This window comes from Telmatherina bonti (genome assembly GCF_933228915.1).
Source record: "Telmatherina bonti genome assembly, chromosome: 7".
In the NCBI taxonomy this organism is placed as follows: Eukaryota; Metazoa; Chordata; class Actinopteri; order Atheriniformes; family Telmatherinidae; genus Telmatherina; species Telmatherina bonti.
The window spans coordinates 7714089-7740453 of record NC_136625.1 but is presented as its reverse complement, the minus strand read 5'-3'; the positions used below and the strand labels follow the sequence as shown (position 1 = coordinate 7740453).

At 41.3% G+C, this 26365-nt stretch overlaps 1 protein-coding gene across 1 annotated transcript in view; it reads right to left on the bottom strand.

Moving 5' to 3' along the window:
* The window catches only part of myo10 (myosin X), a 170150-nt gene that overhangs the window by 124035 nt on the left and 19750 nt on the right, over positions 1–26365 (bottom strand). The window contains exon 2 of the mRNA XM_079243723.1: positions 5482–5580. Within this exon, the coding sequence (XP_079099849.1) occupies positions 5482–5580 (99 nt within the window). The remainder of the gene's footprint in view (positions 1–5481; positions 5581–26365) is intronic.

Below are 26365 nucleotides of genomic sequence, written 5' to 3'. Positions count from 1 at the left end.
ACAAGAACAAAGACGCTACTATAAAATTAAAACAATATCTTAATAAAAAGAATAAAGCCATGACTGAAGACAGAAGAAGAAATCAGCATTGTTTATTGAAGATGGCAGAAAGAAGAGACTAAAGGAAAAAAAAAAAACAAAAGCCAGCAAAGAAAAATTAAGTATCTTTACAAACAACTTAAGAGACGAGACTGGAAACGATGACAAAAAGGGTAGAAAGTGAAGCGGAAATCGGACAGAAAATAAAAATGTTAAAGTTGTGTGTTTGAAACATTTGACATTGCTGTGAAATTTTTAGAAATTCCTTGTTTTAATAAAAACAATTCCGGCTCAATAGATTGGTTGTTGGTTTTTCTTTCAATAAAAAACAACTTTTAATCACATTGTATTCCTTTTGCTTCCGTTTACACCACCCTCTGATAGGATCATCTGATAGTTCTTTTAGTCTACACCAGGTGGAGGAAATGGCAGATGCATATTTTATTTGTTTACTGGCATTATAAAAAATGGCTAAAATTTGACCTGAAGAATTGAATGGAAACACTAAATAAAAAACACTGTGTTAGAGTAGCATGTTAGCATGTTCACTGCTACGTGTACCACCCTCTAAATAAATTCAACATTTTCAATTTACTGACATTTAAAAAAAAAAACAAGCTTCAACATTAGCTAACAACTGGATTAAAACACCAAATGGTCATGAGGTTAGCTTAGTATGTTAGCATTGCACAGTTTAGCAGAGGTTTATGTGCATCTCACAAGCTTGTACTACAACACCCTAATGACACTTAACTTAGTCCATTTAATCTAAACCAAATGAAGGAAAACATCTTGTGCATTGATGTTTAGATAAAATAGATCAGATAACAATTGTACAGTAACATTAAACGTTCAACATGTTAGCTTAATATGTTAGCAAATTCTCTGCAGCCAGTACTAGCACCCTGTGAAAGCACAACTTAATTTAGTTATACAATTAAAACCAGGTGAAGGAACCCAAGCAGGTGTACATCTTATTTATACTCACATTTAAAGAGATTGGCTTAAATTTACCTTGAAACAATAATGTTTATCATGTTAGCTTAGCATTTTAGCATGTGTTTAGCTATGGCAAAATAAAGATACAGTTTACATTTATTCAGTCAAAAGAATCAGTAAACTTTAAAACAGGAAGTTTGTCAACACAGCTGTGATTACACACTTCATCTGAAGATTACAATCCTTCATAAACTGCATCTCCATTTCATTTTTTTTTTTTTTTTTTTTTTTTTAAAAAGAAGCTATTTTTGTAAATTTTGACAAACATGTTCATTGTTTTGCACGTGTTTCCATTCCATTCTTGTAAAATGTTGTCGGATTGACGAGATTTTAAAGAATTCAGCTTATGCAAGGTAGCCCAGTATCGTCATTTTGGGGTTTTACACTTACTGCAAAAAATTTGCTAGTTTATCTAAGCTTCCTCATTTTCTTTCCTAAAACTCTGAAATTTACTGCGCCATCTTTACCAGAAATGAACTTGTCACAACCCCCCATGTAACCTCCGGGGACATGTAAATGCAAATATAGTGTTTCTATTACACTTTTGCAATATGTTTATATATTGAAACATCTGAAAAAAAAACTCATGAGAGGGAAGAAACTTTCCAGAGATATTTGAGTCTTTTTTTTCAAAATGTAAGTCTTTCCATAAGGGTTTTTTTTTTTAATTCTTTTTTTAATTTTTTTATTTTTTTTATTTTAATACATAGTTTTTGTGCAATTCTAGGTGTAATGTTAATGCATGTATTCAAAGTGCAAACAATTCTGCACTTTGCTGAAGTCAACAAAACCTAAACTTCACTGTTGGAAATCTGGAATTTTATGACATACTTGAAGGTTTTGCCAATGCTAAATAAGAGTTAAACAGTTAGGATCACTGAATCCTTTAATAATTTTCATGTATTACTTTTAAAGGTTGTTGAGACAACCTCATAAAGGTGCCAGACTAACTTCAGACTGTAAAATGTGGCATAGCGGCTCATTAACTGCAGCAGCCGGCAGGTTTAACCCACCCTCTTAGAGCCTAGGAGCAAGGAGATAAGAATGCCTTAATCTGTCAGTAAATCTTGAGGACAATACACCAGCTCAACATGACCCTAAATCCCTCAGCGAACACATTTCCAGGCCATCCTTGTGTAATAACCCTCTTCTGCTCGCCAGCTACACAGGAAGTCTTTGTTAAAGCTGTCAGCACGGGAGGTAGTGGAGAGAAAATCCACCCAAACAGTTCACACAGATTATTGTTTGTTGGAGAGGCTCCAACGCGCTGGCTAAACAGAAGATAGGTGGCAGTTAAACTCGCATAAGCTCAGACTTGTGTTGGAAAAACTGAAGACGTTAAACTTTCTAAATTCAGAGAACTTTTGTCCTACTTTGTGTCTCGTTTTACACTGAAGTACAAAGGTGACTGCATGAAAATACACCGTGAGTCCAAAACTTTCATCCTTCGTTTTCGAATGAAGAATGGTTCTCCAGGATTCTTGAAGGACTTTTCAAAGCTCTTTGGTCACTGCTCTACCCGCACTGCGCCACTAATGTTTAGGTCTGAGTTTATGGGAGGATCCATCCCTCCATCAGACCTGTTACCACTAATCTTTAGCCCAGTTCTGGTCATGTGACATATAACAGCCTTTTCTCTCCGCTTCCCTTCCTTAAGAATGGCTTCTTGACATCCACTTTACCATGGAGGGCATTTCTGAAGAGGCTTTGGCCAACAGTAGATGTGATCGACTGAAGGTCCTGATTCAGGTCTTTGCTACATTTTTTCCTATCTCTTCAGGACAACACCTCCAGATCCTGTTCATCTGCTGTAGATTGTATTTTAGTCATGACTCCTCTTCTCTTATCCTCCACATGTCCTGTTTCTGCCTCTATGCCGAGATATGCCAAGTTTTCTGTCTTTCGGACTGATCTTTGCCCTTTTCTGAGATCCAACTTACAAATTGAGGAATAAATTATGTTTTTATTACAGAGTTCTATTAAAAAAAAAAAAGGCATAAAATGCCACTTTTTGGCATTTTTAAAACAAATACCCGAAAACAAAGGTCTATAAGCAGCTTCTTACAAAGGTCAAGTACAAAGACTGGACTGAAAATGAGTAAAAAAGCAACAAATAGAAATAGAAATGTGGGTAGTTCTTTAATGTTGGTATACTGAAAGCTCATCCCTGGAAACCTGCTAAAAAGGCCACCGGTCCCCGAGAAGCAGAAGTGTTTGATCTTTGTGATTGACACCAAATGATGCTAGCTTTGATTTCCTTCCACACGATTCCCTTTAGTGTTTCGAGTCGCAGCAAAGCACTAAAAGCAGAGGAAAGCCACTGTGTGAAGACACACACCTCTTAGTGCCCTCATGACACATAAAAGTCATTAGCCTGTGTGAAGGGAAACACCTCACAGACCAAATTGTTTTCCATCAAATCTAACTTCAAAATCTCCTTGATGAGTTGAGTAAAGTTCATTCTTCATAATCAACCCAAAACCCATGAAACCCCTGTGCCGTGCGTAACTTCAACCTCCTCCATATCCACTGTTTTGACAACACGTGGATCAAAGCTCTGATGCAGAACCATATGGGGTTTAGAGGATTTGCCACACCTCAAGCTGATTCCAAATTATAGGTAGATCTCTTTAAGCCTTTGCTCTCTGTGGGAAAGATGGGGGTTGTCCTCAGCAGGCGCATCAACAATGGAATTCAGCGAGTTTTTATGACATTGTGTTTTCCTTTCTGCATTCAAACTGCGCTAAAAGCAAAATGAAATTCCCATAAATAATCATCCATATTGTTGATATAACACCATCACTTTGCTTCGTTTCGTGCTGCTTCCATGCTTTACTGTTACTCTAAACACACTGGGCTTGCTCAAGTGGGTCAACTAAGTGTTGGTTAAACACTGACTGAGAACAGTAAAACATTACAGCAACACAAACACCATCTAACAGGCCAAAAGACAACTTTACAGAGAAGTCTTTCTAGACCAGAGGTCTCCGGCTCCTGTCCTCAAGGACCCCAATCTGACAGGTATTCAACATTTTCCTGTTTCAACACAGCTGACTAGTATTGAATCATTCTGCAGAACTTCATAAGCTTCTGGATGCATCTAATTTAAGTCAGGTTTGCTTAAGCAGGGATTCCCTGAAAGTCTGCATGAGTGCAGCCATTGAGGTGTCTTTAGACACCCCTGTGATAGGCTTTAATTCTACAGGGGTCCGGTCCAATCTGGCCAGCAGTCAGCCAGCTAACATGTCTTCATTTGTAGAAATGAAGGAAGCCGCTGAGGATGCATTCCCATCAGGATAGTGTGCTAAACTCAGTCCGGTTGGAGACTCAGTATAGTTGGGGACTGGCATTGCGTGCACTTTAGTCAAACGAGCCAAACCATTAGAATAATATATTCCCCAATCTCATCAAAGGAGGTGCTGCACTAGTATTTAGCAAAAAGAGGACAAGACCCACATGAAGAAGAAAACTGTTTCCTCCTATTTCGAGTTAAACATGGAGACGAAACTACCGCTGTCTAGTTTGTTTGTTTTTTTGTCTTATTGAAGTGTACTGCAGAAATACACTGCAACAATGGACGCAGTATGAACAACAGACGTGGCAAAAGGACCCTTTACGCCATCGCCTTGTAATTACCACAATGCATTGCTACTTCAAATAGAGGAAGTTAATTTTTTTGTAGTCCACTTCCTGTAACGGGCCGAGACCTGGGTTTATAGGCAGACCGAGTCCGCTTCTTTGATCCAAATCAGAATTCATTTGGTGCATTCGCATTTTCCCAAACAAAAGCAAACTTTCCAAGCAAATGGACTAGGATTTGAATCAAAAAGGCTGACGTGAATGTGCCTTAAATCAACCGACATGGGAAGTGATTAATTTACGTTACAGTTCTCACTTGCAAATAACAAGGATGCAGCCTGACTTCGGGGGCAACTGGTGTCACTGCAGGGATGCAAACAAAAGTTGAGTTATTAGTCCCAGCTATTGGGTTCCATGACTTTGTGTTAATTTCCCACCTCTTTCTAAGTTACCAGTTCCAACTAATTGAGCAGATCTGCAGAGGAATTCCGCAAATATACCACTTCTATCGAGCTTACAGTGTAAACGTCGACCCTTTTCCCACCCTGCTTCAATAAGACAACTTTTTACATGGAGAAATAACACATTGGTCCATTAGGCAAAGGCTGTTTGGAAGTTATTGATTCCAGCTGTTTTCCTTTAAGGATGAACTAAAACAGGACGTGGAATTTGATTGTGTAGTCTCAGAGGTACAAGTCACAAGCAACCATTTTATTTGGGAGGAATACAAAGGATTGTGGATACCAACAACTGGTCCTTGAGGGCCGGTGCCCTGCAAGTTTTAGAAGTTCCCCTACTGGAACCAGCCTTTGAGGACCAGGATTGAGGATCCATGTGATAGATTATGTGTATAAAGGTTCTTACCTGGCCGTAGTCTGTAGCGAAAACAACAACGCCTCCTGAGCAAGAGGACACTGTACTGGGAAGGTATTGGTCATCCTCCCGTAGCCACACTCGATCACCCTGAAGAAAGAAAAGATTATTTTTAAGTAAACCATTTCACGTTCTGCAGTTTTGCTTCAGTGCTTTTTTTTATTTTTTTTATTTTTTTTTTTTTTTATAGACTTCTTTATTTTCTTTTTTAAAGAAAATGTTATTTGTTGTTCTGTGATTAGGTTTCCTTCAGTTTTGTTCAAGGGACAAGTAATCACAATTATTTATTGATTTAATTCTGTAGCTCCTGTAGAGCTATAAAATGCTGGGTTTTCAGGTTTCCATGGTATTACCAAGGCAGTCACCTTTCCCTAGCCAACAGGAGGGTTTCTTCTCTCATGAAAGCATGCATAAGTGAGCAGTGTTGAGTTTCAGAGGTCTCTATATCTGCAGTTACCCGGGAGGCCAGTAAACCTGCATGTTTATTGATGCTTTTCAAAGACCGACAGCAGAGCAGAGGACGAAAACCCTTTCATACCTGCTGAACTGTCAAGTTTACTGCTCCTGCTCTAAAAGACTTTCCTTCAAGCTAACAGCTGGATACTTGAGTTTTTCCAATCTGTTGTGCTTGTGGAGAATTAGCAGCCAATTAGAAGGTGTTAGGGAAGAAGGCCAGAGTGTCGGCTGCAAATTCAGCTCATTTTTGGCTTCATATATGTGAACATAATGGCTATGCATTTAAAAATTCTTCTTTTGTGACAGCGCACGTGACTGATGAACGTGTTAGCTTGGACGTTTGTAGCGGAAATTGCAATTACACAGAAAATTTTAACGAGTGGCGCTGAAGTGGTCTTGTTGAAATATAACTGCGGTAAAGGTTCAAGGGGCCCTTAAAGTGAAATTCCTTTTAATCGCAAAGCCACATGCGCTGCGGTTCATTAGCGTGGCAGGCTAATGCTAATGGCAAAAACAAGTGCTTTTCCTTTGTGGGATCTCCCTTTTTCTCCCTCCTCTTTTCATGCCAAATGAATAGCCTTTGACCTACAGGTCCACATCGGAGGGAGTGATTGAGGCAGACGGGGGGCACCTGGCCGGGAGAAATGTTAGCAGATGAATGCGTGTGCAGTAAACACACACAGAGCAAAGCTCAGGTTTGCAGTGTCAGCAGTGGATCAGAGGGAGCCTGTCTGTTGTTCTAAACCCTCGGCCTCCCTCTCTGTAGAGGGAAGCGGCACGATTAAAAGGTCCTCTGATCTCCCGGGGAGATATAAATATGACACTCAGAGGAAACTCATAAAAGAACTCCCCTTTTGATCCAGACTATCACAAGGAGTTGCAGAGAAAAATGACATGTCATTTTTTCCTTTGTTCAGCAAAGTGTAGAGGAAAGCTGATCTTTTAGTTGCACCATTGTGGTACTGTTTGATTATTAGTATGGTTCTTGTTTTCATTTAGTCAGTTTGTCTTGTTTTTGTTGTCTATTATTTAGGTCTTAAAAAGGTCTCGGACATCTCAGGAAATGAAGAAGCAACCAAACACTCTGTAGTTCTCCTGAAGTTTAGCCTAAAAGCAGCACTATATTACATTACAACCTTGAAACTTTAGGCTTCATACTTGTTTTGATGGCACACTGACATTCATTATGTAGAGGGGCTTTGAGAGAACCTTACAGATGATTATATTTTATTGGAATTCTCACTGGATGAGTTTCCATTACACCTAGAATTGCGCAAAAACTAAATATCATACAAAATATACCATAAAACTGAAATGGAAACACTTTTTCCACATTTGCGTGTCCCCAAATGTAACGTGGGAGGCTGTGACCAGTTCATATCTGGGAAAAAAGGTGTGATATGTGACAAACAGTAAATTTCAGAGTTTTAGAAATAAAAATAAAAAGCTTAAAAAAGCCATAGCAAATTCTCTGCTGCAAGTAGAAAACCCCTAACAATGCTGCATGGCTACCTTGCATAGACTGCACTTCTTGTAAAATCTTGTTGACTTACAAATGTTGCTTTATTTTCTAAAGAAAAAAAAAAAGTAATGGAAATGCAGCTACTGATACTCCTAAATAACTGATGGAAAGGAAACTCCAAGGCTTCAAGGGACTTGTTTACAAAAAACCCACAAATAAAGCACAAGCTGCTATTTGAATAAAGATTAATCTTTTAATGCTGTCGTGTTTTTACATGCAGCTTCAGAGACTTCTTGCAACATTTTATGGTAAAAACTTTGCTCACAACCGTGTTCAAAAAATTATTTTTGTCAATTAGTTTTTCACATTTTGTTAAAGATTTCAAATAAAACATAAAATACAGCTTTTGTCCCATTTTTTTCTTGTCTTAGGTTTTAAAGAGTTAAATATGAAATAACTCCCAGATCATTTTCAAAAGGAAAACAAACACAGAACCAGTAAAAGGAGAACAGAAGCCAACGTCTGGCTCTTTGATTGTCAAAAAAAAAAGGAAAGAAAAAGGAGTCAAACAAAGGGAGATGCTTTATTCTTGTGAGCACAAAGAGGAGGCGAGTCCATATGGACATTCCTGATGTGCACCACCAGAGGAACCTGAAGCTGCCATCAGGTTTGCATGGACAAAGACAGAGAGGGGTCCACCTCCTCCCACTGGCACACTTTTCCTAGACCCCCAACTGACATACAAACACATGCAAACACACTGATGGTGTTTGTGAACAGCGTGTGCTGCCCACCCCCGTCTGCAGCGAGGGAAGAATCCAGCAGTGGCACCTCATCTTGTTTTCTCTCCCTCCTCTCTTAATCTACTCCACACACACTTTAACCTCAGAGTTTGCAGAACATTTAACCAAAGGGCTGCGAGCCAAAAGCCCCGGCTTCATCTCCTCTCACTCATTCATCACCACTGATTGCCTGAACTCTAACATCAAAGATGTCGTTTGTAGTTAATAATGGACTGCAGAAAATGAGGAGCCAAGCTGCATATCTCTGTTAATGGAGAAAAACCACACTTAGAAAGCATGCTAGCTCCACCACGGCTGCACAAAGCCTTCATTAAATGCAACAGTACCTGACATTGTCTACACTGTCTGATGATGAGATGGTACTGTACACACTTTTTTAGTTTATATCCATTCAGGCTGACCTTATTTAAGAAGTGACAGATCATATAATGATTTAAATACTCTGGCTCATTTGCATACTCAGGCTTATTTTCATCTGCAACACCTGGCAGACTGAAAGCCTAAAACATGAAATGATGAGCCGATGCTGCTTGATAAACACTTGTCTGAATGATCACTTACATCTGTGCTTAAGGATGGCTGTTATTAACAAAGACACAGTAGAATAGAAGTCATATACGACACAGTTGACACCAGTTAAATTTCTCCCAATTTAGTTTTCCTTGTTTGAAATTTGACTTTCTATTCAGGATTATCTAAGTTTGTACAAATGTCGAGTACAATGCCATCCTGGCTGATTTGCACACAGCTGATACGACAATCAAAACATGAAGAAAAAAATATGTTTAAAGTTGTGAATATATTATTATGCCTAATGAGAAGCAGAGATTACATTTCTGGATTTCTGTTTAAGTGCATACAGCTTTGCTGACATGGCCCAGTCTGGGAAGTTCAATGTCCTTTATCTGGTTTTTCATCATAGATAAATCAATGTGTCCTTAGTTATTATCTTACTAGTTACAGTTAAGACTCATTTATGCCTGTTGCAGAAGACAGACAAATGCAGATGGACTGACTGTTTTGTCCATATTCTGCATCGGTTATGCTACTACCAGAAATTGTGGGGACAGTGACGAGGACAGTGAAAGGAAAAAAAACAGAGAAGATGAAGAGGAAAAGAAAGAAGACGACAGAAACTACCAAATAAAAAGAACCTGATGGAGAAAGAAAAGTTGAAAACAGCACTTATTATTCTGGTGTTTTCAGACCGATGTAATGGGTTTTACAGCGGTGCATTACCGCTACAATCCTGTGTCAAAATGAACTCAGGACCGCCCACTAGTGGATGAACTGACTTAAACGACACATAAGGGACACATAAGACACATATGTCCCCATTACGCATGTAAAGAAGCACAAATGGGCCTTAAGAGGACAAACTTCAGGAACGTTGTCAATATCCAATCAGAATGACCGTGGGCCCGATGTTGAACCTTGAGGAACACCAGTAAAAATACACACCACTAGGCCAGTTTAGCGACCAACTATGCTCCATTTTCTGGACTATTTTTCAACCTTTAAATTTCATCGAGTAGAAAATACACTTTTGCTAACAAAGGTTTCTTTAAATTCAAAATTAAATATTTTCATTTCAAAATGTAACATTTTCAAGAAGAAAATCTGCAGTATTTGTAGAAAAGTGGTTTAGTTGAACAGGACACTCAGGAAGAGATGCTGATTTTGTGCAGTAGTGACAAACTGGAAACTGCCTTTCTTCAACGGACTGGCTTATAAACTGTGGAAATGCGTGGAGTGAGAGTCTACTCATGATTTTTCATGGGTCTATATTTATGTCTACAATATACTGTCTCATATTCTCATAATGCCTTTAAACTGTTAAAAGAAGAAATAATCACACAGAAGTTTAGGTTAAATAGGCCAAATAGTCAAGATTTCATTAACAAAATACAGACCAATGGCAGAAAATATCAGACATGTTTAAGTTAAGGGGTAAATCTTAGAGGTAATCTACATCAGCTGCCACATTGATTTTCTCCCGTCATGTTGAGATGAAAGGAAGCAGAGCCTCAGCCGAGCTAACATCAACATTAGAGAGGGAGACTTAAGACTCTTCACAGCGGCTGGGAGTTGTGGATCAAGGCCCAGCTGTTGCACCAGAGAGACCCCTGAGCCCTTCATTCCAGCTAAACCTGAGTAAAGCGTCTCCCACGGCGGAGGCAGAGGTGTCGGAGTGGTGCCAACAGGCCAGATTGTTCACGTTTCTTCCTCTGTTGGCCAAAAACTTCAAAGCTGAGATGATTAAAGCCTCCATGTGGATCATTTCTGTTAAAGCTGATTATATTAAGAGGTTACAACTTCACTTCTTAATGTGGTTCGCTTTACTTGGACATCAGATCCATTAGTGTCCTCCCAGCCACTGCAACCACCCCTATATGATGTCCTCAGTAAACAATGTGTCCATTATCCAGAGAGAAGCTCCATTTCTGGACTTCATCTCTCTCCTGACACTCCCTCCCGGCCAGAGCCAAAACATCAACACGGACCTCCCGCCCCAAAAGTCTGGGGAGTAAAACCGGCAGCGACCCGTATTTTCCCTCCGTAACCTCGACATGTGTGGCTGATGCGCTCTCTGCAGGGTGCCGAGGGGGAAGGGGGGGCATCTGCGGTGGCTGTAAGCGTTCATACGCCATCGGGGTCAAGAATGAGCAGCTGTCTCAGACTTAGAGATTCCGCTTCCTCCCATGCAACAAACCGAGTCTTGTCCTCCATGACAGCCATCCTCTCTATGAGAGGCCTCAATGGGAAACACTGTGAGGGTTTTCTCTCCTTACAAGTACCAGAACTGACCCAACACAACTGGCTGGATGTTCTCTGACAGATAAGACGCTGCTGCTCCTGCCAACAACATGCCTCTATCTTTAATTTTCTGGATTCACATTCAGCTACTGTTTTAAGAGAATACCTTAGAATGAACCGTCTGTAGACAACGTGGCCACAGCAGAGCTTGTTTTCTGCAGTTGAACAGGCACATCACCAACAGCTGCAGCAGACTCTCTGCAGAGCCAGGCTTAAAGTGGGAAAAGACACCAAGTTAAAACTAGCTATAAATATTAGCTGACATGCAAATCCTTCCTCTGTCAGGGTGCAGAGACAACTGCAGCGTTCAGGAAACTTTTATTCTCAGCGTTGCTGGAGATGATAACCACTGGAACAGACTTCAGCTAAATAAGTTGAGACTATATTTCATTAAATGATTTTTTTTTTTAAAAAGCGAGAAAATCGTTTAGGGTCAGCTTATTTTTTGCAGTTTTGATCAAAGCAGCTCTAAACGTTGCTGTGTTTGTTCAAGCCTCACATGAACAACAGATCAGAGGCTCGGCGTCACGCACCATTTATCTGAGGTCTAACAGGCTGTTTGATCTGGACTCTGAGTGCAGGTGTGCATGTCCATTCTCTTCATTTCATGACCCAAAACTTCTGAGAACCTCTTTACAAACCAGCTTTTTAAAAACTCAGGATGACAAAGAAAATCTGTGTCAACTATGCAGCAGAGGTGGACATGAGGATGATGTTAAAGCTGGAGGTTAAAACATAAACAGACATTATAGAAACTGTGTTGTGGGATAAAAAAAAGAATAAATAAGACTAAAAGGAAACAATTAGGGACCACATGGTCCCACTTCAGCCTGCAGGGAGCAACTGGAAACTAACTTAGCGATGAGTAACTGTAACACTGGCACAATAATGGTGTGATGATGTGATGTAATAAGACCATTAAAGTGTTGTCGTTTGATAATAAATAATCTAAAACCGAACAGTGACGGCTTTTCTGAGCTGCTCTCCTTCCGTTCACTGATCACTGATCACATGGCGGCTTGGGATTCCCAGACTTCACTCTCAGGTGTTAAAAATAAACGTTTATCATGAGACACACACACATTTTAACTTGATGGGTCCCAGGTATCACTGATGCCAGTTTTAACTGCATTCAGGTCTTCTCCTGAGTCCAGGCTGCAGATCTTCTCCAGGACTCCCCGGTACAGACATGGCTCAGTCCATTTCTACTCATCATGACCAGCAGCCAAAGCTTCCCAGTGCTGCTGGTCTGAATCCCAGTTTGTTTGCTCATTCATACGAGTTTATCTGGGGAGGCGTGAAGGTCCAGGTCCAGACCACCCAGAGACATAGGCCTTTGTTTGCTCCAAATGCAGGAAGCGGACTAGAACAGGCCTTCAAACATGAGTAAAAGCTGGAGGTTACCATGACGAGACATTATTTATGTTATTTATTGTTCATGTTTATTTGTGTCTGATGATTAAAGTTGGTTTGAGAAGCAGTTTGGTTGAATCTGAAGAGTGTTTAACAGGAAATAAAGACACGTTTTTATTTGGTTTGAATGAAATGGGTGTCCTGCGACGGACTGGCGACCTGTTCCCTGCCTCTCACCTGCTAACTGCTGCCACAGCCTCCAGCTCCAGTCCTGAACTGGACTAAGCGGTAAAGAAAATGAATATTACTGCGTGACTTTGCAGTAAAATTTCTTAAAATAATTCAGAATCCCACCAAGCTCCTCTGGATCCCAACAGATGCTTTTCCTGGCTGATCTTGGAGCCTGCAGGTGCGGATGTTTTCCGGACCACCGCTTTGTTTGGCCTTCAGGACATAAGTGCTCACCTCCTCATTCGGCAGATTAATTATTAACTTTTCCAAGGAGGTTTCTTTTTAAGGCAGAGGTTAAAGTGAGGAACCGTCTCACCTCACAAGATTAACTTTGTGTATTTTGAATTTGTCTGCTTTGTTCAGTCGATAAGAGCCAGAAGCAGCGCGGAGGGAGACGTTTTAGTTTCAGGACGTTTCCCTCTGCTGGCTGCAGCTTTTGGACAATGTGTGCTTTTCTTGTTCTTGTTTTCAGTGAAAATATGGTTCATTTTGTATATTTTTACTGCAGCAAATCTCAAACAATCTTTTTAGATCCTGAAGGGAAAGAAGTTGGATAAACACGTTCAGTCGGCTTTCTTTAGAAGACACAATAGAAACAATACATACTATGTGTTTAATAGGGACCTGCTGTCTGGGAAACACAGCCAGGAGGAAGTCCACAAGTACAAATTGACCATGAACCTTTGCTTGGACCAATCACCTGACAGGGTCGCTGCAGAGAGCCAATCAGCTGCAGCTCAGCGGCTGGAGGTATTTAGGTTTGAAAGCCTGGACTCAAAGAGCAAGAGTGTGTTGTGGGAACTGATTACTTCGCTGTGTTGACTTATAAGTCTCATTCGGACAGAGACGTTCTAAGAACTGCGTTCTGAGAACTAATAGCGTTCTAAGAACTGTCCTTCGCCAGAGAACCGTGTCACTTTGCATTCGGACATGAGTCGGAGACCCGATCGCTACCGATCTGACGCAACCATCTGCGACAGTGACGTGTTATTTTAGCGCCACTCAGCAACAAAACAAACCGCGAAGAGGAAAACACCACAAAGGAGCAAAAATGGAGAGCGACAAGGCCATCGTGTTCTTTGTGTGCTTTCGAACCCCCTCTGGATTTCCCCGGCTGAAAAAACGGCCAGCAGGGCTCTGACTTCGTCGTCCGTCCACTTATCAGCTGCGTTCTCCATGCTTCCGTAAACAGTGGTTTTTAAAAATGGCGGGGTCTGACGATGCGGAAATTAAGTAGCGGCGCTCAGCGCGAGGGCGTAGCTATCACCTACGTCAGCCTGCTTCGTCAGATGCGTTCCTACAGAACTAAGGAAAGACCCGGAAGTTGAGTAGGCGCTGAAATGGTTATAGGAACTCAGGGGCATGGTCCCTAAGTTCCGATCTGTCCGAATGCGCCAAAGAACTGAAAAGGTTACAGGAACGTCAAATGGTTCCTACAGTGGGAAAGAGGCTATAGAAAAGGTCTGGGAAAGCCTCACAATGTCAAAGCAAACACAAACCGACAATCGAACAAGATTAAAGTCAAGCACACAAGTACACACACTGACAGAAACACAAACACAAGATCATTTATCTGCGAGATCAGGTCAGATAAATGCGTTTCAGTCAGTGTGTCAGCACACAGGTGCACGGCCACGTCTATCTGCAAACCACCGCTTTCTCATGCTGAACACATGACATGAACAGGCAAAGCCATGTGTTGACGCCAGAACATAAGCAACACACTGCAGCACAACAAGCTCACTTTTTAGAGACTGCATCACCTGGTCTGACGAGAGATTCTGATGTGCAATCTCCATTTTCCATTTACTGAAAACTTCACAGTTTATTTCCGAGTCTGCTGTTTATGAAGGTTCCTTAAATGCCTCACGAGGCTGTTGAGACAACTGCAGAAACAACTTTTGAGTGAAAACCTGAATCTAAATAACTTCAAATTTTGTTTCCTCAGGTCATCAGCAGCTGCCAAGTTAAAGGTAGAATTAATAAACAGTAGAGGAAGAAAACACAGACGATGAGGACACAAACACATGGAGGTAAAATAAATAAAGACATACTGAACATGCTGCAGTTTGCCTGCCAGGCCTGCTGGTGGCGCCGTAGTGATGCTACAAAAACACAGCAAAACCAGAGAAGAAGACAAGGAGCGTACCTTCAATTCATGCGATGTAGACAAGGAAAGTTATGCAGAAATTAGCTAAAAAAAAAAACATAAATGTGACAAATGACTCCAACAATAAATTATTGTTGGTTTTTTCCAGTCGCTGTCCAACTTTCTGAGCCAGAACTGAGAAAACACTGGTTTTTGTTCAAGTCCAGATTATTTAAAGGTTTACTTGGCCTCAGTGTTTACTCTGAGCATGTTTTTAAGTAAAGTAAAAGCTACTGTGTCCTCCTTCTGTGTCCTCATTTATTTAAAAACAGTTCTTAGAAGGTTTATTTAAGCCCGCCGAGATATGTGCCTACTGTGTCTGTTGTGTATATTGGTCTGTTTTCAGTCACGTAGGAGAAAATGGATCAATACCAGCAGATGTCAGCAGGGAGGCAGCATTGTGTTGTATAGCTAACACACAACCAGCAAAGGAAACAAACCAGAGAAGAAGAAAATGAACCGGAAGAAGATGACGTAGAAACGGTGAAATAAATGTTTTTAGATATTTGCAAATGACTTTATAGTCATTAGTAGCATTACCGCTACTAACTGGTATCAAAACGCTTTGGTCCCAACACTGCCCCCTAGTGGATGAACTGACCAAACAACTACGTGAAAGATGCATGGAAGTTGTCACACGGCGACGTGTGACAATGTTTGAAGAGGACGTCCCCATTTATGTACATAATTCCTTAGAAAATTGTGGAAAATGCTCCTTCTTCCCTTTTATAGAGAATTGACCAGCGTTTCCAACATTAACAGACACAATGACGACAATATAAAGCTTCTTTTCTGCACAGCTAAACAAACTCCTATCATAGCTGCTGCTTAGAATTTTTCTGTTCACTTCAGTAACTGTCTTCAACAATAACAAAAGATGATGCTAATAAGCCACGTCCCTTGCTTCATCAGCGATATGTTTCTACACTGCGTACCAAACACCACCAAGCACACCTGCTTCCACGTTTCTAGATCCCACTAGAACATCCAAACACCGCAGTATTCGCCCAGCTGTTTGCAAAGACGAAACATCGCTGAATAAGTAATGGAATTAAAACATAAGCGCGTAGCAAAGCCAACAAACACGAGGCGCAGAGATCTCTAATATGTAAATGATTTGTCTTTTTGGTAATAATGATTATTATTAATAATAATAATTGTCACTAAGATAAAAAGCTTTCCATCCAGCAGCAGTCAAACTATTTTAAAATCAACAACTGCTGTCATTCCCAGAGGACATGCATGATATGCTTATTTATCATTAGGATTTTAGGCATCTGTAAACCATTTTCCCATTAAAATCAGCTCCTTCCAGCTCTTATTCCTGCTCAGCGTTTGGAAGCTAACTCCACTTTTATTAACTTCAGACTGAAATCTACTCTAAACCTGAGTCTGGAAACTAGTTTGGATAAAAACAGGGAAAACTCTTCAGCTCCACTCTTAAAGACACAACTCTGGTCGGCTGCTCTGGATGAAATATTAAAATTGCAATCAAATTAAAATAAGTAGGAGATTTTGGAGCTCCTGAGGCGGTAGCTCAACCACGGTAAACACACATCATCTATCATTAGAAATTCTGCTGTTGCTTCAGCTCCCCTCTTATTAAATTTCCAGACTTTAATGCCCCTTAAGGAGACGTTACATACCCCTTAACCATGCACCTCAGAAGCAGTGCCACGTCTGCTCTGGCCTAAACAGCATTTTCTGCGGGTGATGCTTCTTCCTTATCAGTGCATTGCTGCATATGCATGCACACGAGGCGGACGCTCTGCTGGCTGCAGCTCTGAAGCAGCAAAAAGACTCCAATCGCACCCAATCAGCTGCCAAAAAGCCTAATAGCAGCTTCCCTGGAGGAGATCTGCATGTGAAACTGGCTGTCTGCTTCTGCAGGGTTAAATGAAACCATGTGTGAGGCAGCGGCTCTGCAGCCACATCCGGCTTGTTGGGAATATTCAGACATTTTTCCGTAATCCTGCATAAGGTGCTTTTTCCCTCTTCCTTATTAAACATGCTGTAGGTCGGGTTGTTTAATAAAACTGGTTGTTTAAAGACGTATTATGAGATGGATTCAGGTTGGAAACCTACTGAACAGTTAAAGGCGCTGTCGGCGTTTCTGAGGAGTTTGTACGGACAAGCAGAAAGCTGCACTGTGATTGGCTCCTTGCAGAAAGCTTTTCTAACTGATAAAGATGACGACAGGCAGAAATAAACTGTGTTCAAACATATGAATACAGTATGTGTACACACACAGGGCACCGTAGATCATCTGTGACTAACGGCAGTCATGAACAAGCAGTGGCCGTAAAACGCTTGGAAAGCGCCTCACAGCAGCCAATCACACGCTGGGAGGAGCTGCTGACTTAACCGACTTTAAATAATGCTGATTAGTTTTTACGGGCAGCAATAATCTGACTGCTGGCTTCATTCTGGGTCTGACCGTCTCTGGGTGAAGCTGTTTTATGAGGCGTTTATGGAACTATGGCACACGTGTTCCTGTTTACAGCAGGCTGAGAAACGACTGAAGATGCTTCGGGAGTTCCCTCCAGCTTCCAGCTTCACCTCTCCGTCACATCGCTGTCGCACCAAATGCTCAGCTTCCATATAAACTCACGTCTGTGTTTATATGTCATCCTTCCTTCCACGACTCCACTGGGAGGATTGCCAGAGCTGCCGAACATCTCAGAATACAATAAACTGTAGATCAGTGGTTCCCAGTCTGTGTTGAACACACCTTTTATTCAAATACTAAAAACTGTAGAGCCCCTCCCCCACACTGAAACCATACCTGGTTCTAAACCATAGACTGTATATAAAAAGATGGGCGGAGCCTCCGTGACATCACCCGTAGGTTTCTGAAGACCCGAACCGAAGCTCGGTGGGCGGTTCCTACCATCACCATCTTGGCAGGGGCATGCATGTCGTCTCGCCCGGAAAATACAAATATGGGCAAAGAGGTGGAGCTGAGAGGGGGGCTGTGAGCGTCATGGTGGATGATTGACATCGAGTGAACTCTGAGCTTTCTGTAGCTAAGAGCTAACTGAGCTAACCCAGAGATCATGCACCTGTCAATCAAAAGGACACGCCCCTAAATATGCTGAACTTTGAGATTAAATTACTTTTAAACGGGCGAGTTAGAAAAAAATTCACTCTCCCCACAGTTGTCATGAAGGTAAACCTGACCTATTAAACCTAACATGGATTTTTGTATCAGGTTGTAAACATGTTTATTTCTGCTGTAAACATGTTTATTTCTGCTGTAAACATGTTTATTCCTGCTGTAAACATGTTTATTTCTGCTGTAAACATGTTTATTTCTGCTGTAAACATGTTTATTCCTGCTGTAAACATGTTTATTTCTGCTGTAAACATGTTTATTTCTACTGTGAAGTTGGTCTTTTTAACATGGGAGTCTATGGGGATTTGCTCTGTTTTGCAGCCCCTAGTGGATGAAGGGGGAACTGCAGTTTTATGAACTTCTGCATAGGCTTCACTTTTAACCTCCAGAGGTTGCTGCTTGTCCTAAACCCAACTATGTGGACCAGACCCGACCTCGCTAAATCCCAGTACATGGAGAAAAATCCAGTTATAGTCTTGCAAGTGGCTTTTTATTCATTTTATTTGATCATTATTATTTTTGTCCAACGCTACATGCGTTTATACTGTTATTTACTTTAGGACCTGATTTAAAAAGTTTGTGTCTTCAGCCCCATGTGAACGAAATGCCCACATGATTAAAAGAAGACTTGAGTGGACACACTTCACCTTGTCTCTATGTGGTCATTAATCCCACTGATCAAGCTTCGGGGGCCCCTGTGCTTTTTGGAGGGCCGCATGTTGGGAGCCCATGCTCTAAGTAAATAAATAAAAAAACACTTTTTAGGCATGTGTTTGAGAGTTGCATGTCGTTTAGATAAAGTTGTGCTTTGGTGCACATTTCTATACCTAGATATCATGGTTCAGGTGCAGAAATTGAAGGCAGTCCTCATTATGCTTCTTCTGTTTCAGGTCTAAATGTTTTTGCAGTGTGGATGCTGCATATTTTCACACTGACTGCAGAATAAATCCCAGATATGTAATATATTGTGCAGTTTAGACCAGAAATGAAAACTCTAGAAATGAGTCCCTTTAGTTCCTGCTGGGAATCCCGAGGTCGCGATGAACAAGACAACACAGACGTCCGTATAAGAATACCGACTCTGCAGAGAGGAGAAAACCAACAGGTCTTTCAGGGACTCCGGTAACTAGTAGGGATATTTCTCTTGCATTAACATATCTTGAGGGATCTTATTTCATGAGGCCAGCTTGATGTAAGGTCACATGTTCTGTCTGAAGTCACGTCTTCTATTTGGCTCTCATGTCCCACATGTTTATGCAAATAAATGCATCAGGATACATATATAAGAAACCAGAGCCAGAATGTTTCTCAACATTTGCTTAAAAATCCCCAACATGTCAACATGAGTCCCATAACCAGGATGTTCATTGTTGTCTTAGATTCCCTGAGAGCTCCTGACACTAAATGCTTCTTGTACTGATTGATTAAAACATGGGAGATGGTCCCCGACCCCCCCGCTGTACCTAAAGGGCACGCCACTGGAAACCTGTAGAGACCAGGTCCAGTAGGGATACCTGCCAAAACGAGTTTATTTGAACTGTATTTAGTCAGCTGAAATGAGGCACCGCAGTGAGAAAAAGTGACCCAGAAGAGCAGGAAACGTGACATTAAAATAATATATTACTATGTTTAACTAAATGTTTAACTAATGGGATCAGTTACCGAGTTAACCACAGACTCCCTCCAAAGCGTCCTAGCGCTAACGCTCGACGAGCTTCAAAATGAAGGCCAGATGTCCCGACTGGAAAAAAGGATCCTATCCATGAAATCCATATCAGAAAGCTTCATGCAACAGCCGGAGTAACCAAACTGCTGGAGATGCTGAGCGGGGATGAAGTTCACACCCAAAAGAGCGGCTTTAGCTAGCCGCTAGCTGCTAAAGCCGCTAGCTAAGAAGCTCAATGCAGAAACAAAATGCACTTCAGTTTGAGAGTTCTGAAAGCAGAGATGGACATTTTGATATATTTATCTGGAGTTTCTGGTTTTTACTGACCACAGGATCCACTTTTAACAGGCCGCTTTTGGTTTCTTCGCCTTATTTCACCACCAGTTGCGTCACCGTTAGCTCAGTGGTTTAAATATACTTCAGAGTCCAGACTCAGCTCAGAAATGGTCAACATCAGGAGAATAACTGTGTACTTTTCTTCTTTTTTCTTTTCCTTGAGGTGTGTGTCAGCAGGGTTCAGACTGGGACAGTTTATTTAAAGCAAGTCTTCTCAGCCATGACCGAACTTCTTTTAAAATTTCCAGCCAACTGGATGCCAAAAAAATGTTCCCCAGGCTGCAACGCAGGCTTCGTTTCCAGCTGCACCCACGTGCACCGCTGAAAACACATTCAACTGCACATCCACTTTATTTCCAGGCTTTGTGAGTGAACTCAGAAAGTCAGTAAATGAGACAAAAAGTCTAGTCACACCCTTAAACATGTCAAATACATGTTTTATTAGGAATCCAAGGCAACAAAGCTCAGGAGAACTCCTCAGCTTTGGGTTTAAAACACACCAGCTTTGGTCTTTAAAACCCCCAACAAGAGTTTTTCTGTAAGAAGTTTGGTCACTTAGTGTCTGTTTATGCTCAACGCAGAAGATGGAAAACCATTACACAGAGTTTGATTAGTTTTTAAGGGGCTCATCTATCCGTCATTTAGCATAGAAAACAGAGTAATACCACCAGGAATCGCAGGGGGCAGCGTTGAGTTGTGTAGCTTAAACGCGCACAGCAGACAGAACAAACCAGAGAAGAAGAAGAGGACACAGTAACCACCAGATAAAAAGCAGCATCGACAACATCAGCAGCTTCGCGCCAACCGGTGTCAAAACACGTTAGTGAACTCTGAACTCAGCACTGCCCACTAGTGGCTGAACTGATTTAACTACCATGGCAACAGAAAAGACACATGAGGACGGCGACGTCTTACAAAGTCTGAAACATTTCCCTACGTAAGGAAGCATAAAGGGAACTTTAATCCTGCACCACCCCTCCAACCTCCTGCAGGTTAATACTTCTTTAGGATGAAGATGAACTGCATGTTCTCTGTGTTTTCCAGGTTTACAGCGTTGCAAACGCAGCTCAGTTTCATGGCCAGTCTATAAGACTGATGAGCAAACGGATGGTGCAAAATTAGGTAAAAGATCAGGTATTTTGGTCGGAAAAATATGATTCCAAACAGCATTTATACATTTAATTTGCAGCTCCATAGATTCAATGAATAAATAAATAAATAGTAAACATTTTGGAAAACACAAGTCAGCTTTTACAAAGCCATGAATTTCCAAACTGCAGTTTCATCTTTGCCTATAAACATTGTCAGAACATTTAATGTCATCAGATGGGGATTTTAAACGCTGTTATAAACTAAATTTATACTTTTCATTTGCTGCACTATTTATAAACATCATTCAGCATTTTTAAACAGAGGCCAATGTTGCAGAGCGTTCACAAACTCACCATTTTAGGTTGTTAATATCACAAGCCGGTGGTGATAAATCTGGTTCCAAACAGTATTTATACATCTAATTAGCAGCATTGTGGGAAAAAAGTTTAGCATTTAGCATTGAGTGTGTTACAAAGAGCGTTCACAAACCTGTTTACAGCATCTTCCACTTTGTTTAGAAGCATCGCAGGAGGTTTAATCTCCCAGCTGGTGGGAAGAAATCCACCTCCAAACAACATTTATACATTTCATTTACTGATAAATATCATTTAGCATTTGGAAACATGGGTCAGTACTGCAAAGTTCCTAAACATGTTTCAGTTAGCTCTTAGAAACCAACCCACTGGTAAATACACATCCGTTTAGTGAGTGTAAACTGTCTCCTGCACTGGTTCAGACTAAAAACTGGTTCTCCCACCTGGAAAAGCTTCAGTTAAACAGAGAATTTAATCACAAAGCACATCAGCTATCGACTGCCTGCAGTTCTCTGTGTGATTTACAGCAAACATGCAAATCAGGCTTTGAGCTGAATCTGCTCTACATGGTCAGCTGGGACACATTTTCACACCCAGAAACTTAACCGGGCCAGAAATGGTCTTCAGCCAGTAGGAGCAGGTAAAATCTGGAATATTGTATGCAAGATGCCACATTTGTTTTAATCTTTTAATCCGTCCGGACGACGTGAAGGGGACGTCGCCGTCCACACAAGTTTTGTGTGGTCCCTCCTCACACCGTCACACACTCACTGCAAATTTAACATGTTGGTTTTGCTTTTGAAGGTAAAATAAAGAGTCAGCTGTCAGTCCAGGCAGGAAAAAATCAATAATTTTACGTTTTGGGTGTAGAAAGACGTGTTTGTATCACGCTAATGCTACGAGTACACAACAGCACCTGTATTATGGGTTATATATCGCTAAGCAACCAAATGTTGCATTCATAGTCCACACTACTGTAGGAATTTGCTCAACTTAAGTAGATATGTCTGAATGCTTTTGATGGTTTCTTTATTTGTTTTGGCAGAACCACATGGAAACAGGTTCTGGGCCTGGTTCTACATTTAAACAGGCACTAGACACCAAACAGCTTTTCTGTGTCGCGGAAGGGACAAACAGCTCCGACTGGAGGAAAAAACCTGGAGAAGATTCACATTTTCATTCACAGCACAGCTGCTGCTTTTCAGGACGTTTTCTGATCCCACATACGCAGAAAAGGCTGGAAAAGAATTCAGAATGAGTTCCAGAGAGTTTCTCTCTGTGTGGGTCTGACTGAAGCTTCTGCTTATAGTTTCTGTTTGTGTCTACAACATCTAATAACAACAATAAAACAGCTGACATGTTTTCCAAAGTAAACACTGCTCCACGTCATTGTTTCACTTTAATGGCTTTAAGCTTTTCAGCTTTCAAAGCCTGTTATGTCTTTCCTCTAAGCACTTAAACATGTATGAAAACACAAGCTAAACCCTGCTAATAGCACACAACACCTGGTAGACGTGAATTATTAACAAAGCAATAGTCTGGGGGGTCAGGGGTCACGTCACTCGGCAGACTGCAGTCAGAGGTAGGTGTGAGCAGAGACGTTGACTGCAGGCCAAACAGGAAGCAGCTGCTCGCCGACAGATCATTTTATCCACAAGTGTTTACACACCGAGCTGTGGACACGAGGTGTCCGCCCGCTCACGCCGACATAAATGATGCTGGAAGATGAAGAGCCGACTCATTCTGATGCCAGACAGAAAAATCCGGACAAGACCTTCCCACAGTAAATTCCCCAAACTTCAGGCCTAAACTTCTGGGAGATGAAGCTCTCAGGATCCTCCTCAGCTGCTGTCGGCCTGTCGGTGTGGATCTGCAGAGCAGCTGGAGGGTGGATCCATGTGAGCTCGCAGCTGACTCGGGAGAGACTCGAAGCCTCGTTTGGTTGGACAACAACCAAACCGCCAGGGAAAAAATGCACAAGCAAATGTTTCATAAGATGGGAAAAAGAACTGCCTCGATCTGAAGCGGCTTGGAGGAAATAAAGCGTGTCTGCAAACACACGGGATGACATGTTCACGTGGTTGTACGCCTGAGTCAGCTTAGACTTCCGGAGTTATCAGGATGCAAACGAGGACTTTCAGACCATTTCTGCCTGAAAAGCTTTTTCTTTGGCCAAATGCTTGGACTGTCTGCGTTTAGTCGAATTAAAACATCCTCAAAATGTAGAGAAAAGAAAAGTTGCTGATGCTTTTAAAACGGCCAACATGACTGAATGCAGCTCCGGTTCGACGCAGAAGTCAAACTGTAGACCAGGAGATGAGAACTAAAACCTCAACACAGACGGAGACTTTGGTCCGCCTGCAGAGCTCGCCCTGAGGCCTGCCACGATGTCCTTTTAATCCTGATTGGATTCCATTACCATCTTTTTGGCTGCCAATTCACTTCAAATTGCAACTCTCACTATTCTTTGATATGGCTGATTTTTGTAGACTAAAAATAATTTTAAAAAATTAACAAAACTTTTTTTGCTTGTCATTTTTCTTAATTTTAATTAAAAAACAAAAGAACAAAAAAAAAACAACAACCCAGCAGCCAGACCATTGTTCTGCTGCTTTAACGCCCAAGAAGACAAGTAAAAAGATCCAGACAAAACTATAAAAAAATCACTAAAATCTTATAATGGATTATTTTTATTTATTCTATGACAAAAATCAATTTTTTAAACAAAAAATTGATTATGAAATTGTGAAGCAAAAGATCCCGATTTTCGATTCAGTTTCCCACCCCTACTTGTCGTAGAGTGTATTGGCAAGAATCTGGAGATACGATATGTATCAGATTACAGGCGCAACAATACAATATATTACAATATTTTACAATATATTGTGACACTATAAGACGTTAGATGGAGATTCATCTGCAGGAGAATTTAACAGTAAGAAAAGTGTCTCGGCGCAGTAGACACCTAAAGCGCCGCATGCTTCACGTCCACTTCCTGATTAAGATGCTTGTTGATCGCAGCACATCCACTCCAGTTTTCAGCACCTTTCAGGTACATTTTAATCTTAGTGGAGTTTGGAAAGCCACTTTGACTGGTAGTGTCCCAGTTAAGACTTCCAGTAAAAGTTCTGGTTATTTGTCATTTCATTTTCTATACCACTTATTCCAAAGATCTGATTCAGAATAAAAGAAAACTCATGAGGACAAAATGAGGAAAAATTTCCGAAAATACTTTTCTTTCCAGTAAAAACTGGTTTTCCTCCATGTTTCCACTGACTGGTTTGTAGCTCATAAACTGGGCTGCATGCTGTTATCATTGAGGATGTGGTGAAGATAATGTTACCATGGTTACAATTCAATGGATGTAGATGTTCCAGCTAAAGAACAAACTGCAGTGGACATCCACAGAGGGAGAGTGGAGACCACTCCACTCTTTGACTGACTTGCAGTGATTCAAGATATTCTGGGATGATTCGGATCAGTCTCGGGGTTTTATCATTTGCTGGCTCAGACCAGAAACAGCTGATGCTGTTTTAACCTTCATCAAATCAAAAGGGCCCTGCGATGGACTGGCGAGCTGTCCAGGGTGTACCCCGCCTTTTCCCCACAGACTGCTGGGATAGGCTCCTGCTTCCCTGCGACCCTTCGTTGGACTAAGCGGTCAGGATAATGGATGAATGAATAAAAGTCAAACAGGACCTGAAATTTGCTTAAAATTCCCCTCAACGGCTTTAAAACCTGAAATTCTTTTTGCAGTTTTTACCATGTTTTTATTTTCCTTCCAAAACAACCGCAGAAACTCCACTTGTGTTATTTCTATAATCCCATGCGTGGTGAACACAAAGCAGTGTTTCATAGAGGAGACAAACAACCTGGCCTGAAACGAAGCTTGGTCTGATGATGTGGAGTTCCTCTGAAGTGCTGCAGGTCACACACCTGAAGCCGGACACGACGGACTCGTTCTGACTCGTTCTGACCGGCAGAATCTTCTCCCTGCGTCGCACAGCTTCTCTAATGACAGTCAAACGGGTCGTTATCGCATGGCAGGAATGTTTACTCCCATGTCTCACGTTTGCAGGTGATGCTGCCCGACAGGTAACCTCCTGCCAGAAACACCACATGTCTACAGTCTGACACGTTGAAATGAGGCATTAAGGAATTTCACAGTCCGTGATCATCTGAGGATCCTGATGTCAGAACATCACTGTAGAATTCCAGGATTTCACAATTCTTTCCATTTCATATGATCCTTTCTATAAATGTTGTTGCTCAATCATCCATAAAAATGCCCATGGCCATGTCAGTGAACATGTCTGACGTGTTTCGGGATGAATCTGTTGGTTTCATGATGCAACCAGGCTGACTCAACGGGGCGTGAAAAGTCACTGGGATGACTGTAAATGTGGAAGTTCATTCAGGACATCAAGGCTCTACATCCGGACGAACTTCAGTTTTCCTGTGATTTTTATTCGCTTTGAAACGTTTGGTATGATGGATGTGAATATAAAAAGCTTCATAAGCATGTAGTTACTTCTAGTTATTATGGAATTCATAAAATATTTACTTCTCAGTCCTGAAAATTAAGTAAGGATTCCTGGATTTTGAAATTATTTAGATTCTGCGAACACTCTGCATCTGCAACAACGCAGGCCAACACGTGAACTTTGACTTCCGCTCTGCCCAGCAGAGGATGAACCGACTTCATAACCATGGCAACGTGAAAGATACTTTGAAGTGTGAAGCTTTGAAGCTGTAATGTATGAATTGTTTGTCACGGACGTTTCTGTGCGTAAGGGAGCAGAAATGGGCTTTAAGGTTTGGGAAATATTTACCGTTTACGCGTTTTCAGTGTATGTCTTACACTTAGGTAACGTGTTGTGTGTGCAAGGTGCAATATTGACCTGAATGCTAGAGGCGCTCAATCGAACAAGACTATGAAGACAAAATCGGAAGCAAACGGAAAGCGGATCGTTCTGAAAAGCGCCTCGTGGACTTTGTTCGCAACTCTCAGCATTCTTATAACTGTTCCTCCCCGTTGCACAGTCGCAAACTCGTGTGCCTAACGATAAGCGAGTGACCTT